This window comes from Schistocerca nitens, chromosome 3 (assembly GCF_023898315.1).
Source record: "Schistocerca nitens isolate TAMUIC-IGC-003100 chromosome 3, iqSchNite1.1, whole genome shotgun sequence".
NCBI classification, from domain to species: Eukaryota; Metazoa; Arthropoda; class Insecta; order Orthoptera; family Acrididae; genus Schistocerca; species Schistocerca nitens.
Window position 1 is genome coordinate 776,783,514 of NC_064616.1, and position 14,489 is coordinate 776,798,002.

General features: G+C 44.8%; 1 protein-coding gene across 2 annotated transcripts in view; it reads left to right on the forward strand.

The window, feature by feature from the left end:
• The window catches only part of LOC126248782 (ribonucleoprotein PTB-binding 1-like), a 367,220-nt gene that overhangs the window by 264,377 nt on the left and 88,354 nt on the right, over window positions 1–14,489 (forward strand). For both annotated transcript variants that reach the window (XM_049950156.1, XM_049950157.1), the window contains exon 2: window positions 3,434–3,725. In XM_049950156.1, coding sequence (XP_049806113.1) covers window positions 3,434–3,725 — 292 coding nt within the window. The remainder of the gene's footprint in view (window positions 1–3,433; window positions 3,726–14,489) is intronic.

Sequence of the window (14,489 nt, forward strand, 5' to 3'; positions counted from 1 at the left end):
AAACCGAAATGCGGATGTCCTGGGGAGTACGAGGTCTGTCAGCTGTTGACAAATGCATTTGGTTCACTCCATGTGTACAATGCTGGTTAGCTTGCACATTCCTACAGAGAAGTTGTCGAAACGTAAATACCTTGTGCTTCACTCTTCATTCATTTCTCATCGGCGATCATCGAACACACACTATATGCACACCATGCAGCTGGCATCAGAACCACGACGGTGATGATTGATTTACATTTTATATATAGCAACTTTGCATTGTCTTGACGAAAAACTGAGTCCAAATGTCTTCATGATGAATGAATGAGACGTTTAACTAGTAAGGAGGTTAAGGAAGAAATAGTTTACTCTGTCACTGCCGTAGCCCTGCGTCGGACTGGTCTGCAGACCGGCCCGAGCAACGTACTGGGTTGTCGGAATGAAACTTTCACTACTTGAGAGGCCCTACGGAAAAAGAGTGATCGTAGGAAAATGGAACTTTGTGGAAACATTTTTAAGGACATGCGGAAGAGAAATATTGACACACATTTTCATTTCCACCTGAGAGAGTAAAATTTTGTTAATTGCGTACCACACTTACGTATCAGGTTAGGAACGTTGCTCAACCATGGCAAGCGTTCATGGCAGCATTGAACGGCATTAGAGATGACGTTTCATAATTGTTCGCCCCAATTTTTTTCGAACGGTGTTCTATGGGGCGTCCAGTTGTCGTGGCACAGCTCGAGCATTGCTTGAAGCTTCAACCATGGCAACAGTAACGCCTTCAAACTCTCCCAGGGCAATTCCCAAATGCCAGTTAATTCAAACTTCCGAATCATGTTCTTCGAACTCACTGCAGAAAGAGGACATCTCCATATTCCTTAAAGTGCGTCGATACTCCCGAAGAGCAGCAGCACTGTTCCTGTTGTTTTGATAAAACAGCTTTACGAGTAGAGTCCAGCTCAGTTTGTCCAGACCCATTTTGACTTTAGGCAACTGTAATGGAGACAGGCGCTTCCGCTTCAACCCTATGTCGCCGTACCAGTATAGGCGCCTGACGGCAAGTCATGAAACTAACACAACTAACAACACAAGTCCTGCAACACACAGTCTGAACGTCATTCCTATAAAGTTGGCTACCCGTAAGGTAAATAGTTATCGTTCTAAACTTGGCTCAACTAGCGAAATTTTAATTATAACCACGCTGTACTTGTATCTCTCATACAACTATTTCTCATCTCTGGCATCAATTTGCCATCAGTCATACTAATGATTAATGAAAACTGCGACAGTAGCAGTGTAGATTTTACTAGTCGTATATACTATCAAAATTCGATGAGATTTCTGGCTCTTGGCACCAACTCCAGATGGGCTATCCCGTGAATGAGGGACAGATGATGTCGCTGTTGAGTCACTTAACACCAGCTGGCCAACGTACCTGTTACCTCCCTCAGATGATGCCTCCCTTTCCTGTCCTTATATCCTTGGAAGTAATTATTTAAATAAAAATTTTAAAATGAGAATTCATAAATCGGACTGAACAGTACAAAATAATTCCTCCTAGTCCCATACAGATTGCCAAGCCCATTCATACTGCTATACTCCGATGAAAACTACTTTGCGAGTATGAGATTTTCACTCTCCAGCGGGGTGTGCACTGATAAGAAACTTTCCTGGCAGAGTAAAACTGTGTGCCGGACAGAGGTTCGCAGGAGAGCTTCTGTAAAGTATGGAAGGTAGGAGACGAGGTACTTGGCGGAAGTAAAGCTCTGAGGACGGGGCGTGAGTTGTGCTTGGGTAGCTCGGTTGGTAGAGCAATTGCTTGCGAAAGGCAAGGTCCCGAGTTCGAGTCTCGGTCCGGCACACAGCTTTAATCTGCTAGGAAACTTTTACATTGCGAGTGACTTTTCAGTGAGTCGAATGGTAGGGACCACCCAATGGCCGGCAACACGCTCCCCCCACCCCCCTCCTCTCTCTCTCTCTCTCTCTCTCTCTCTCTCTCTCTCTCTCTCTCTCTCTCTCTCTACCATTACAGTATGTCAGTCACAAAGTAATTTTAATCGGAATGTAATCCCATACAAATTGCAGACCACATATGAAGTGCTGATCCCATACAGATTCCTAACCCCTTACAAATAGTCTGGAGAGTTGGTGCGGGTGAATTTTGTAAAGGAAAACGTGGGATGCATGCAGTACACAACTGATGTGTGTATAGTTCAACTCCTAACTGTTACCTGTTGCATGCACCCCATGTTTTTCCTTATAAATCTTATTAGTATTGTCAAACCTATTAAAAGCTCACAACCCCACATTTCCGGGGATATTGCTGTCGGTAAAGGTCTAGGAGAAATTACTTTTAAGCTTTCTAGCACGATTTAAAAACATATTATAAATATCTATTTTTATTTAAATAATTATTTTCTGCTTTTTAGTCTCGTGTAGTGAATTTTTTCAACGTATTTTAAACGTTTTTGGCGGTTAATTTTTAAGTACTTATTTATATACTAGAAATTTACCCGTGACTCTGCCTATGCATGTGAATGTCACATACATTGCATACATCTCCTCCTCACCCTCCCTCTGCCTATTCCCCCCCCCCCCTAATTTTTTACACTCAGCGGTGCTCGTTCGCTCGCATACCATCAGGAAGGAACTCAGATACTACATGCACAACAGCCCGCATCTCGTGGTCGTGCGGTAGCGTTCTCGCTTCCCACGCCCGGGTTCCCGGGTTCGATTCCCGGCGGGGTCAGGGATTTTCTCTGCCTCGTGATGGCTGGGTGTTGTGTGCTGTCCTTAGGTTAGTTAGGTTTAAGTAGTTCTAAGTTCTAGGGGACTTATGACCACAGCAGTTGAGTCCCATAGTGCTCAGAGCCATTTGAACCATTTTTTGAACCTACATGCACAACACTCCAGTCCTGCGGGACAGCCGAGATCCCGAGTGTTACGAAACTTTTCTGCTCCCCACTCGCCATCCCCACCCCTACCGAACAGACCGGCAAGAAAGAGTGTTAATATTGCATATTCATCCACTTCTGAGCTTAAAGTCTCGAGCTCATTGGGAAGTTAGTTTAAAATCAATTGCAAAATTTAAAAAAAAGAATCTTTATTTCAATAACAATGATAATTCCTACAAGTATTGTTATTAGTATTTAGTGTATAATCTCTTAAGTAAAAACTCTACTGCCTGCAGCGTCACAGTTGTGTCAGAAATATATAAACGTACTTTAGTGCCTTGCCCATTGAGCTAATCTCAATGGGCGTGCCCCTGACAATGGGCAGGCCGAGATATTATTCGGTGCAAGTTCCTAATAACTAATTTCCTAATCTAAGTCCTACTAACTAGTTCTAACCTAAGTCAAGTCCGGTGCTTTGTCTAGTATTTGCAAAATTTGTACAAGACAGACAGACAAGGAGCCGCTGAGTGTGTACGTGTTTTGTTTTGTTCCCGCAGGAGATCCGCGAGCTGCTGTCGGAGCTGCCGGTGTCTTCGGTGCAGCTGCAGAGCGGGCTGGGCTCCGGTGTGGCGCGCGCCTCGCTGGACGAGCCAGACCTGCTGGAGGATTGGGAGCGAGAGCGCGTCTTCCTGCTGCGGGGGCAGCGCGTGCCCGTCGCGCCCACACCCACCGAGATGATGCTGTGCGTCGCCAGGCTCCCCCTGCACTACACCGACGCCCAGTTCCATGCGCTCGTCGCCGCCTACGGGGACGTGCGCCGCAGCTTCCTCATGATCAGCGAGAAGACCGGTGAGCCGTCCTCCTCTTTCGCCCCATTATACAGGGTGTCTGAAAAATCTTTCCCTGATTACATAAATTGATAACTCAGGCTGGAAGTAAGATACAAATATGAAACTGGTGTCTAATTGTTTACAAACTATCAAAGTTTTTTTTTCACACATCAGTAAACTTCCCCTTCCATTGTTGCCAAATGACAGTACACGTCGATATGACTTTGTGGTCGAAATGCTATCATGTATCGAGGACGATGGTGGTTATGTCAGACGAACTGCCTTTTCCGACGAAGCGACCTTTTTGGTCAGTGGAGTAGTGAATCGCCATAATGTGCGCATTTGGGGTTCACAACCCCCTGGCGAGGTCATGGAGTGCACCAGAGGCAGTCCAAAGGTGAATGTTTGGTGCGCGCTATTGCACGATCGAATTATCGGGCCATTCTTCTTCGCTGAGGCTACCATCACATCTGCAGTGTATCTGGACATGTTGCAACTGTATGCTGTTCTTCAGCTGCTTCAGTATCAACCCGATGTCTTGTTTCAGCAAGACGGTGCACCGCCTCATTGGGGTTTGGACAACCGTGCCTATCTCGATATGACCTTTCCTGGAAGATGTATTGGTCGTGATGGGCCAACGGTTTGGCCTCCACGCTCTCCTGACATAACCCCATTAGACTTCATTTTATGGGGTCATGTCAAGGACGAGGTCCACCGAACACGTGTACCAGATCTTGAAACCCTGCGGCAACGGATAACAACAGTCGTTGAATCGATCCCTCCAGTGATGTTGGCTAATGTGTGGACGGAAATTGAATATCGCCTAGATGTGCTACGTGCTACCAAGGGTGCTCATGTGGAAGTTTACTGATGTGTGAAAAAAACTTTGATAGTTTGTAAACAATTAGACACCAGTTTCATATTTGTATCTTACTTCTAGCCTGAGTTATCAATTTATGTAATCAGGGAAAGACTTTTAGGACACCCTGTACATAAAGTCATGGAAGTAAGTATTCATACAGTAGGTGGTGACAAACTACGATGGTGTGTTTGGATCGTAAATCGCCCACAGCGCCGATACGAATAAGTACGATGATGTAGCGCAGATAACCGTGTTCTTGGTAATGAAGCTTCCCGTATGCCACGAATCTATTCTGGGAAAATAAAATATGTTACACTCCGCACGGTCTACGACAGGGCAAAATGTATTCATACAGCGGACTACTTTCAACCAAACAAACGGCTGACGCAGCCCCGGAGTGCACGCCACACTTGTGTAGTCGTGTGGCGGCCGTGGAGCAACAGTACGTCGGACGTGGGTTCAGTGGAACAGCAGAATGGGCCACAAGGGGAAGGAAACGACCATTGAGGAACGAAACATCGTTGTCGCCCAATATCTTCAACACATATCGACCTTGTCAGTCAGTTGTCTCATCGACGTAGTTCCATGTATATGAATCGCCTAATCTTCACCCATCCTGCTCAATGTATCTTCATATAAAGTATCTAAATAGTTCTTTCGCAGTGTGGATTCTGATGGACTGCTGCGGTGACAGTATATCTCTCAAAAACTTTTGAACTGGCTATTTTCAACTGCACTGAATAGTATGTTTTGTGCAACAGTGGCTCGACACAGGTCAAGATGAAATTCATTTTTGTGTCTTGCATTTGGTTTAGTTACAAACGTTTCTTTCTAGTTTGATTTATTAATTTGCTTGATGTTTAATCCCTGCAACATGCTGACTTAAATGCGACATCTGCTCAGAAAGTACCGAGAAACAAAAAGAAATGAGAAATACAGGGTGATTCAAAAAGAATACCACAACTTTAAAAATGTGTATTTAATGAAAGAAACATAATATAATCTTCTGTTATACATCATTACAAAGAGTATTTAAAAAGTTTTTTTTCACTCAAAAACAAGTTCAGAGATGTTCAATATGGCCCCCTCCAGACACTCGAGCAATATCAACCCGATACTCCAACTCGTTCCACACTCTCTGTAGCATATCAGGCGTAACAGTTTGGATAGCTGCTGTTATTTCTCGTTTCAAATCATCAATGGTGGCTGGGAGAGGTGGCCGAAACACCATATCCTTAACATACCCCCATAAGAAAAAATCGCAGGGGGTAAGATCAGGGCTTCTTGGAGGCCAGTGATGAAGTGCTCTGTCACGGGCTGCCTGGCGGCCGATCCATCGCCTCGGGTAGTTGACGTTCAGGTAGCTACGGATAAGGTTTCATAACTAACCTTTTTCGTAGGACTCTCCATACAGTTGATTGTGGAATTTGCAGCTCTCTGCTAGCTCTGCGTGCTACATTTTCATCACTCGTTCTCGGCCGTCCAGAACTTTTCCCTTTGCACAAACACCCATCCTCTGTAAACTGTTTATACCAACGTTTAATACACCACCTATCAGGAGGTTTAACACCATACTTCGTTCGAAATGCACGCTGAACAACTGTCGTCGATTCACTTCTGCCGTACTCAATAACACAAAAAGCTTTCTGTTGCGCGGTCGCCATCTTAGCATCAACTGACGCTGACGCCTAGTCAACAGCGCCTCAAGCGAACAAATGTACAACTAAATGAAACTTTATAGCTCCCTTAATTCGCCAACAGATAGTGCTTAGCTCTGCCTTTTGTCGTTGCAGAGTTTTAAATTCCTAAAGTTGTGGTATTCTTTTTGAATCACCCTGTACTTTGTCGAAGAATTTACGTACGAGAAGGGTTTAGAAACAATATTTTTGCATTCGTATGTGTTTGGTCCAAGTTAACTCGGGAAAAACAGTGGCGTCACTGTTTCTGAGTGGGAGTAGCAGATAAAAGGGTAACGTTTTACTTATGTCTTTGTTGCCCACATTGCAGTGAATAACTCTTCAGTCTGTAGAGAAATCAGGAAATTCTTGTAACCACTGACGAATCAGAGATGATTTGGAGCTGGCTACTTTTGCCATGCTTGACTTTCCACAAATACACTGTCGCTGTGAAATATTTCACCACATCCGAGCACCACGCTGACCGACTGAATAAAGACAGTGCAGGTATTGTAAACAGGCTGTTCAGACAGGACAGGAAGGCGCTGGAGTCAGATCACAAGGCTCCTCCGTTCCCTGCCGGCCCATTTGACGGTTCAGAGCGAACGACAAAGCTCTGCGGAGCGGCGCAGGCTGGAAATCATTCAATTACTGTTTTCTAAGTAGCCGGGAAGACCAGTAGAGTAATTTTAGTCATACACATTTTGACTGGATTTTTAAAAATTAGATACAGTCAGGTTCTAACATAAAAATAGGTATTTTACATACTATAAAATTACAATTTTCGATAAAATATTTGCGTAATTCTTAGCTGGGAAGACCACGAGAGAACGTTGGTAATAAAAATTGTTATTTAATTGGATTTTTAAAATTTAGTTAGTCAGCTGGCGTAATTCGTGTATGAAGAACTTTTATTGCCTTCATTTAATGAAGAACAAAATACGTTTTTATGTAAAATACGAGGTCTAACAATGACAATGAGTTGGTCTGAACGAGTGAGCGAGAAAGGGCAACTGGGAGTGGATGAGTGTGACAACTTACAGCGGCGGACTAGTGGCAGTGAGCGAGTTGCAGTTACGGGAGCTTGTGGAAGTGAGCTGCATCTTAAAAAGAGCACGAGTGTATTCGAATGCCAAAATGTTCGGGAAATTTTTAAAGTTGCTGAGGAAGATAGAATGAGGCTGCTGGTAGCCTACTTTGCAGTCAGTCTCTTAACTGAAACAGAAGCATTTTCGCCTTTCTTGTGCTCGGCAAGGGGTATATTTTGGTTGGTTATTTATGCCCGTCCTGTTGCATATTGTTTTAATTTCATTTGCCCATGTGTTTCTGGGTGTCCCCTAGGTCTCTTACCAAATAATTTCTCGGTGAATTTTCTTGAAACTACTTGGTCCTCTTTCATTCTCATCAGACGGGCTGCCCACTGAAGTCTTCTAGAATTTATCATGCTCATTATGCGAATGGTTCGCGGGAAGGATTTTTGCCGTTAAGCCTCCGTGTGAGCTCTTCTTGGTTTTATAGCGAGATACACATAGGAGGAAGAGATACGCGTTGATTGACTCGTCTAGGAAAGTACGCTCTCGGAATTTTAACAGTAGACCATGCCGTGATGTGGTACACTTCTCATGCAGCGGCTGCCACTGGAATTTGCTGAGCACCTCCGAGACTCTGTCGCGTCCTTAATGTAATTTACATTCGTACTCGTCATTTACAGGCGTGAGGGAACTTTGCTGAACGTAATTGAAGAGTTGTTCCTTGCTGTAGTTCTCGTTGCGTCCCCCCACCTTCTCATCGTTTTTCTTTTCCCGCTGACAACTTTCTTCCGTTCAGGACATATAGCACATACAAAACACTACTCCTCTGTTAAATTGTGGAGACCATGAAGGAAGACAGCCTTTTTCCTGACATAGATCTAATTAAAACCCTTTACACCGAATTCTCCCTTCAACCCTTTCTTGACATTTTGCGACGTAGAAGCCATCTAAAGAGACAGTCTTTAAAGCTTTTATTTTGCTCCTCGGGTGCTACGTCTGGAAGGATAATACGCAGTAGGTGCAGCGTAATCTGAGCGAATGACGACTATTAAACTCGAAATCTCTTACTGCAGATGGTAAACCGGCGAAACGTCGTCGTACTAGACACGTAATGATTATCCACGTGCCAGTTTTTTGGTGCTTCGTCCATGCTGCGAAGTCGCGAAGAAAAATCGGCAACACACTTTGCATCTGTTACTGACTATGTGCGTAGCAATTACAGGTATTATTCTGAAACGTCCCCTTAGAAAAATTTATGAATGACAGTGCTGATAAACCCCTTCGTTATTTGATTTTTAAACAGCTGAGCAGAACTGAACGTACTCAGACATTTCGCTCTTTACCTATTCTGATCAACACTAAACTGACACACAATATTTTTAGCGCAACGCAATCTGACTTTCAATAATCCCTACAAAAGAATGGCCCTGACTAACAATAACCTATACCTTTCATGACTCACTTACCTCACAAAAATCTTCGTTACTCAAACTACTGCAATACAGCGTGCGCCAATACTGCCAGCTGAATAAAGGATTCTAACTACTGAAGGCACTAAGCACTGATAGGCATAGTTAGCAAAGCAAATGAAAGATTTTGATAGAGAACAAACAATGTATTTACCTTAATAGTGTTCAAAAGTCATAATATATATATATATATATATCAGTCCATGACATCCAGTCTTACAAATTTACTGCCTCTGATGGACACACGTCCAGATCATCCGCTCTCAAAACTCCGCCATTTCTCTCCCCGCATCCACCACTGCTGGCGGCTCACCTCCAACTGCCCAACACTACAATAGCAAATTCCAACAATGCAAACCAGCCACAGACTGCACACAGCACAGTCGGTGATTTTCATATAGAGCGCTACATGGCGTTGCCAACATAAAATCCTAAACGGCCTACTTACAATTCTATTGAACTGTTAACGATTACCATATCGGCACTTGAAAAAAGGTGAGTTTATTCAATAAACAGGGTCTCGGCTTGTTCACTGCTCTGAAACGCATGAGACCTTCCGAAACTTCTGGCCCGACTAGATTGCAGTAAATTGAGGATAACGGTTTAAACTGTGCGGCTGGTCCCGGCGGAGGTTCGAGTCCTCCCTCGGGCATGGGTGTGTGTGTGTGTGTGTTGGTCCTTATGATAATTTAGGTTAAGTAGTGTGTAACCTTAGGGACTGATGACCTTAGCAGTTAAGTCCCATAAGATTTCACACACATTTGAACATTTATTGTTATTTTTATTGTGGATATATTTTAAACCTGAAACCACCCTGCTATGCTTACCTGGTGTTAGTTACACAGTTCGTGTGTACATAACGCACAGGGGAGAAACATCAGCGAAGTAATCGATCTATTCTCTTTGTTTGCGTGTTCTTTGCAGCAATGGTTTTAGGCGGGATAACGATAACATACCTGGTTTGCCATAATACCAAATGACATAAGACTGGGGCTTGTTTATGGGTGATAAATCCGGACAAATGGCCTGGCAACTGTTACACCTTGAAGCGCATACGTGACAAATGCAGTGGAGGCCATCAGCTGACCAACAGAGCAGTACTGTTTTCGTGGCACGTAGGACCTACGGTTGAGACAGTGGTATGTTATCAGTTACGCTCCAGCAGGGGAGGCAGTGCGAAGCGATAACACAGCTACGTATGGCACCACCCACCAACCTTGGGCGCGTGTACATCTCTCGCAGTCCTGTTAGACTTTTTTCGCCTTAGCGCACTATCGTGACCAATTTTATTTTCCCAAACTGCATTACGAAGCAGATGGTGCTTTGACGGCTTGATCAACATTTCTTGCGGAAAGGATCATACCACTGCAGAAACAGTACTATCAAGATATTGCCTGTCTGTGGCGCTGTAACGCCACCGTTGAATGGCACAAGCTTCTCTTAACAGCATGCTTGGAAAGTAACTGATATTGTAAACAATCATCATATAACAGCTTGACGTTGTTGGCATTACTAAACAAGCTGAACATATGCGCTGTGGTTATTCAACTGCTACGTACAAACAGGCGGAAATAAGTTCCTGCTTTTTAATCCACATTGGAGAACTGATTTTCTTACATACCGTTGTTCGTCCATGTAATTCAGTACAATGTAATTGATTTTGAAGAAGTTTCACTTTTTAATCCCTGCTGAAACGGAAAAGTAATCTGAAATTTACAAAATTGTTAAAGCTTTCGTGACCAGTTGGTGACAAACAACCTGTCTCAAGTTCTTCGACCGGCGATTGTTTGACGTCAGACGAACATCCGCCGAAGAACGCGAGACACAAGCCAACAGGTAATCGGTCTCCAATGACTGACTACACATCTACAAGGCGTTAAGCTGTAATCTACCCTCCTATTAGTAGACATCAAACTACAAATACACTCCTGGAAATTGAAATAAGAACACCGTGAATTCATTGTACCAGGAAGGGGAAACTTTATTGACACATTCCTGGGGTCAGATACATCACATGATCACACTGACAGAACCACAGGCACATAGACACAGGCAACAGAGCATGCACAATGTCCGCACTAGTACAGTGTATATCCACCTTTCGCAGCAATGCAGGCTGCTATTCTCCCATGGAGACGATTGTAGAGATGCTGGATGTAGTCCTGTGGAACGGCTTGCCATGCCATTTCCACCTGGCGCCTCAGTTGGACCAGCGTTCGTGCTGGACGTGCAGACCGCGTGAGACGACGCTTCATCCAGTCCCAAACATGCTCAATGGGGGACAGATCCGGAGATCTTGCTGGCCAGGGTAGTTGACTTACACCTTCTAGAGCACGTTGGGTGGCACGGGATACATGCGGACGTGCATTGTCCTGTTGGAACAGCAAGTTCCCTTGCCGGTCTAGGAATGGTAGAACGATGGGTTCGATGACGGTTTGGATGTACCGTGCACTATTCAGTGTCCCCTCGACGATCACCAGTGGTGTACGGCCAGTGTAGGAGATCGCTCCCCACACCATGATGCCGGGTGTTGGCCCTGTGTGCCTCGGTCGTATGCAGTCCTGATTGTGGCGCTCACCTGCACGGCGCCAAACACGCATACGACCATCATTGGCACCAAGGCAGAAGCGACTCTCATCGCTGACGACGACACGTCTCCATTCGTCCCTCCATTCACGCCTGTCGCGACACCACTGGAGGCGGGCTGCACGATGTTGGGGCGTGAGCAGAAGACGGCCTAACGGTGTGCGGGACCGTAGCCCAGCTTCATGGAGACGGTTGCGAATGGTCCTCGCCGATACCCCAGGAGCAACAGTGTCCCTAATTTGCTGGGAAGTGGCGGTGCGGTCCCCTACGGCACTGCGTAGGATCCTACGGTCTTGGCGTGCATCCGTGCGTCGCTGCGGTCCGGTCCCAGGTCGACGGGCACGTGCACCTTCCGCCGACCACTGGCGACAACATCGATGTACTGTGGAGACCTCACGTCCCACGTGTTGAGCAATTCGGCGGTACGTCCATCCGGCCTCCCGCATGCCCACTATACGCCCTCGCTCAAAGTCCGTCAACTGCACATACGGTTCACGTCCACGCTGTCGCGGCATGCCACCAGTGTTAAAGACTGCGATGGAGCTCCGTATGCCACGGCAAACTGGCTGACACTGACGGCGGCGGTGCACAAATGCTGCGCAGCTAGCGCCATTCGACGGCCAACACCGCGGTTCCTGGTGTGTCCGCTGTGCCGTGCGTGTGATCATTGCTTGTACAGCCCTCTCGCAGTGTCCGGAGCAAGTATGGTGGGTCTGACACACCGGTGTCAATGTGTTCTTTTTTCCATTTCCAGGAGTATAGTTGAAGTAAGTAATTTTTGCTGATGTAATAGATATAAAACACTGGCATTAAGGAGCAACGCAAACCATAATGGTTGGAATGTTCTTAGAAGAGTGGTGGGGATATTCATAGTCTTAATACGCCAACATCTTGGGCAGGCATATGGTCGGAAACCAATTCTGTAGGCAGAGGTTGTTCGGGCGATTATCGCGTATAGCTTCAACTGTGGTATCTGAATGCTAATTAACTTATGTTCTACAGTGTTTGCAGCGTAGTATAAGTCAAGAAGTGACATATTTGTAATGATTACCAGACGCACTGCTGTGTGATATTGAATTTTTTATTCCTCTCCACGTTCATAACAGACCTGTTTCGACTAAATTGGCATTATTGAGTGACCTGCGGCACAATGTGTGTGACATTACTTTCATTATACATATTTGTGTTACGGTAGAACATTGAGCATAGATATACTACTTACGTATATATTGTCTACGTTGAGATGGATCAACAGACATGTAACATCGTTGACAACTTTATATTGACCGTCGTACTGTATTTGTTGACTTGAGGTGTTAGTATGTTATGACAGTAATTTGACAGTTTGTATGTATACGACATCGAAACTCCAGTACTGTCAGTTTACTGTCATAACATATTAATTACTACCTTATTCAACGAATATAGAATGACAGTCAAAGTTGCTAACGATGTCGTATATATGTCGATCCATCTAGACAATATATACGAAAGTAGCAATCCATGCTCCATGTTTTACCGTAACTTTAAAAATGTGTAATGAAAATAATGTCACACACGCTGTAACGCACGTCACTAAATAATAATAGACCTGAAGTGAAAGAGAAAGTGAAAGAAATAAAAATTAGAATCATAAACCAGCGAGTCTGGACACCCCTTACAAAAATGTAACTTGCTAATGAATTAGTAATCTGTGCTGTCGGAGCTCATCTCTTGTTATCCAACACACGCAAACATTTGACTAAAAATATAAGGTCAGTTCGCTTTTCAACAAAGAAGAAAATAAATAAGAATGATGACCTGAGGTTATTGAATGAAATGATGCAATGAAGGTAATCGGCCACTAATTTGGGGAGCAATACTGAGATTCCCGCCCGGCCAGCCTGCTGTAAGTTTCCATGATTTTGACGAATGCTGGGCAAGTTCTATGTCCGATTCCAACCTCCTCGTTTTGGACTGCAATCAAATTTAAGTTTACCGCTGAGTGGATGCTTTAACTGACCTTGCCCTCATCCTTCGCCATTCCTCCTCTGTATGAGATGTTGCTCCGTTTCTAATGTACCCTGCGCCGACATGATATTAAAATGCTCTCTATCTTACCTCGGTTACTTACGTCGGTGCTGCATATTTACATAAGCTCGCTGGACAAAAATTTAGTCATCCCAGTGCGCACGCACAGTGCTGCGACGTCCGAACAAGACACAGCCAGGGCAAATGCACTACAGGCGCAAAGATGCGAGCTGTTGCCAGTGTCATAGATTCGCCACTTGCGCGAGTTCCTACCAGCGCCACGGGCGGCGCTGAAGATGAAGGTACCGACTTCGCCTCGGCAAATTGCCGGCTGAGTACAAACCACTAATGACCGGGCGACAACGGACAAAAGACTACTCGGAAGATAGAAGAGCAGCTCTCGCCCACTTGGTGATAGACCATCGCCAACAGTTGAGTTTGGCAGGGAATGTCGTTTAGTGAACTCTTAAAAGTGAACGGACAGTTGTTGTAAATTGCATTTGCTATGCACTGTGAAATTTACGCCGGCCGGGGTGGCCAAGCGGTTAAAGGCGCTACAGTCTGGAACCGCGCGACCGCTACGGTCGCAGGTTCGAATCCTGCCTCGGGCATGGATGTGTGTGATGTCCTTAAGTTAGTTAGGTTTAAGTAGTTCTAAGTTTTAGGGGACTGATGACCTTAGAAGTTTAGTCCCATAGTGCTCAGACCATTTGAACCTTTTTTTTTTTTTGTGAAATTTACCTACGATTCTTTGCACTTCATTGAAGGCCTTTTTTTCTGTTATATTACATGCAGTATTGCAGACTCAGTCATTCAACAGTTCACAAAGATAACTAACTTTTTAACGCGTTTGTGTGGTTTTTTACTAATTTGTTGTAGAACTTTCGTTCTCCTATTTTGTTACCTGAGCCTGAGGCATAGCTGTGTAATAGTGGCAAGGAGAAATCGTCTTAGCGGTGTACTGCACCAGAAGACGTTTCACGAACTCGCAAACTCTTCCTCCACAGCAGTAGCGACGAGGCGTGTACAAAACTGACGACGAGGGTTTACAAAACACAGATCATTCATTAAGTTCTTACAGATGGCGCAACGATCGAGTCAAGTGCTCAACCGCGCTCTCACTGCCTCTAAGTGAGCATAAGGCAGTAG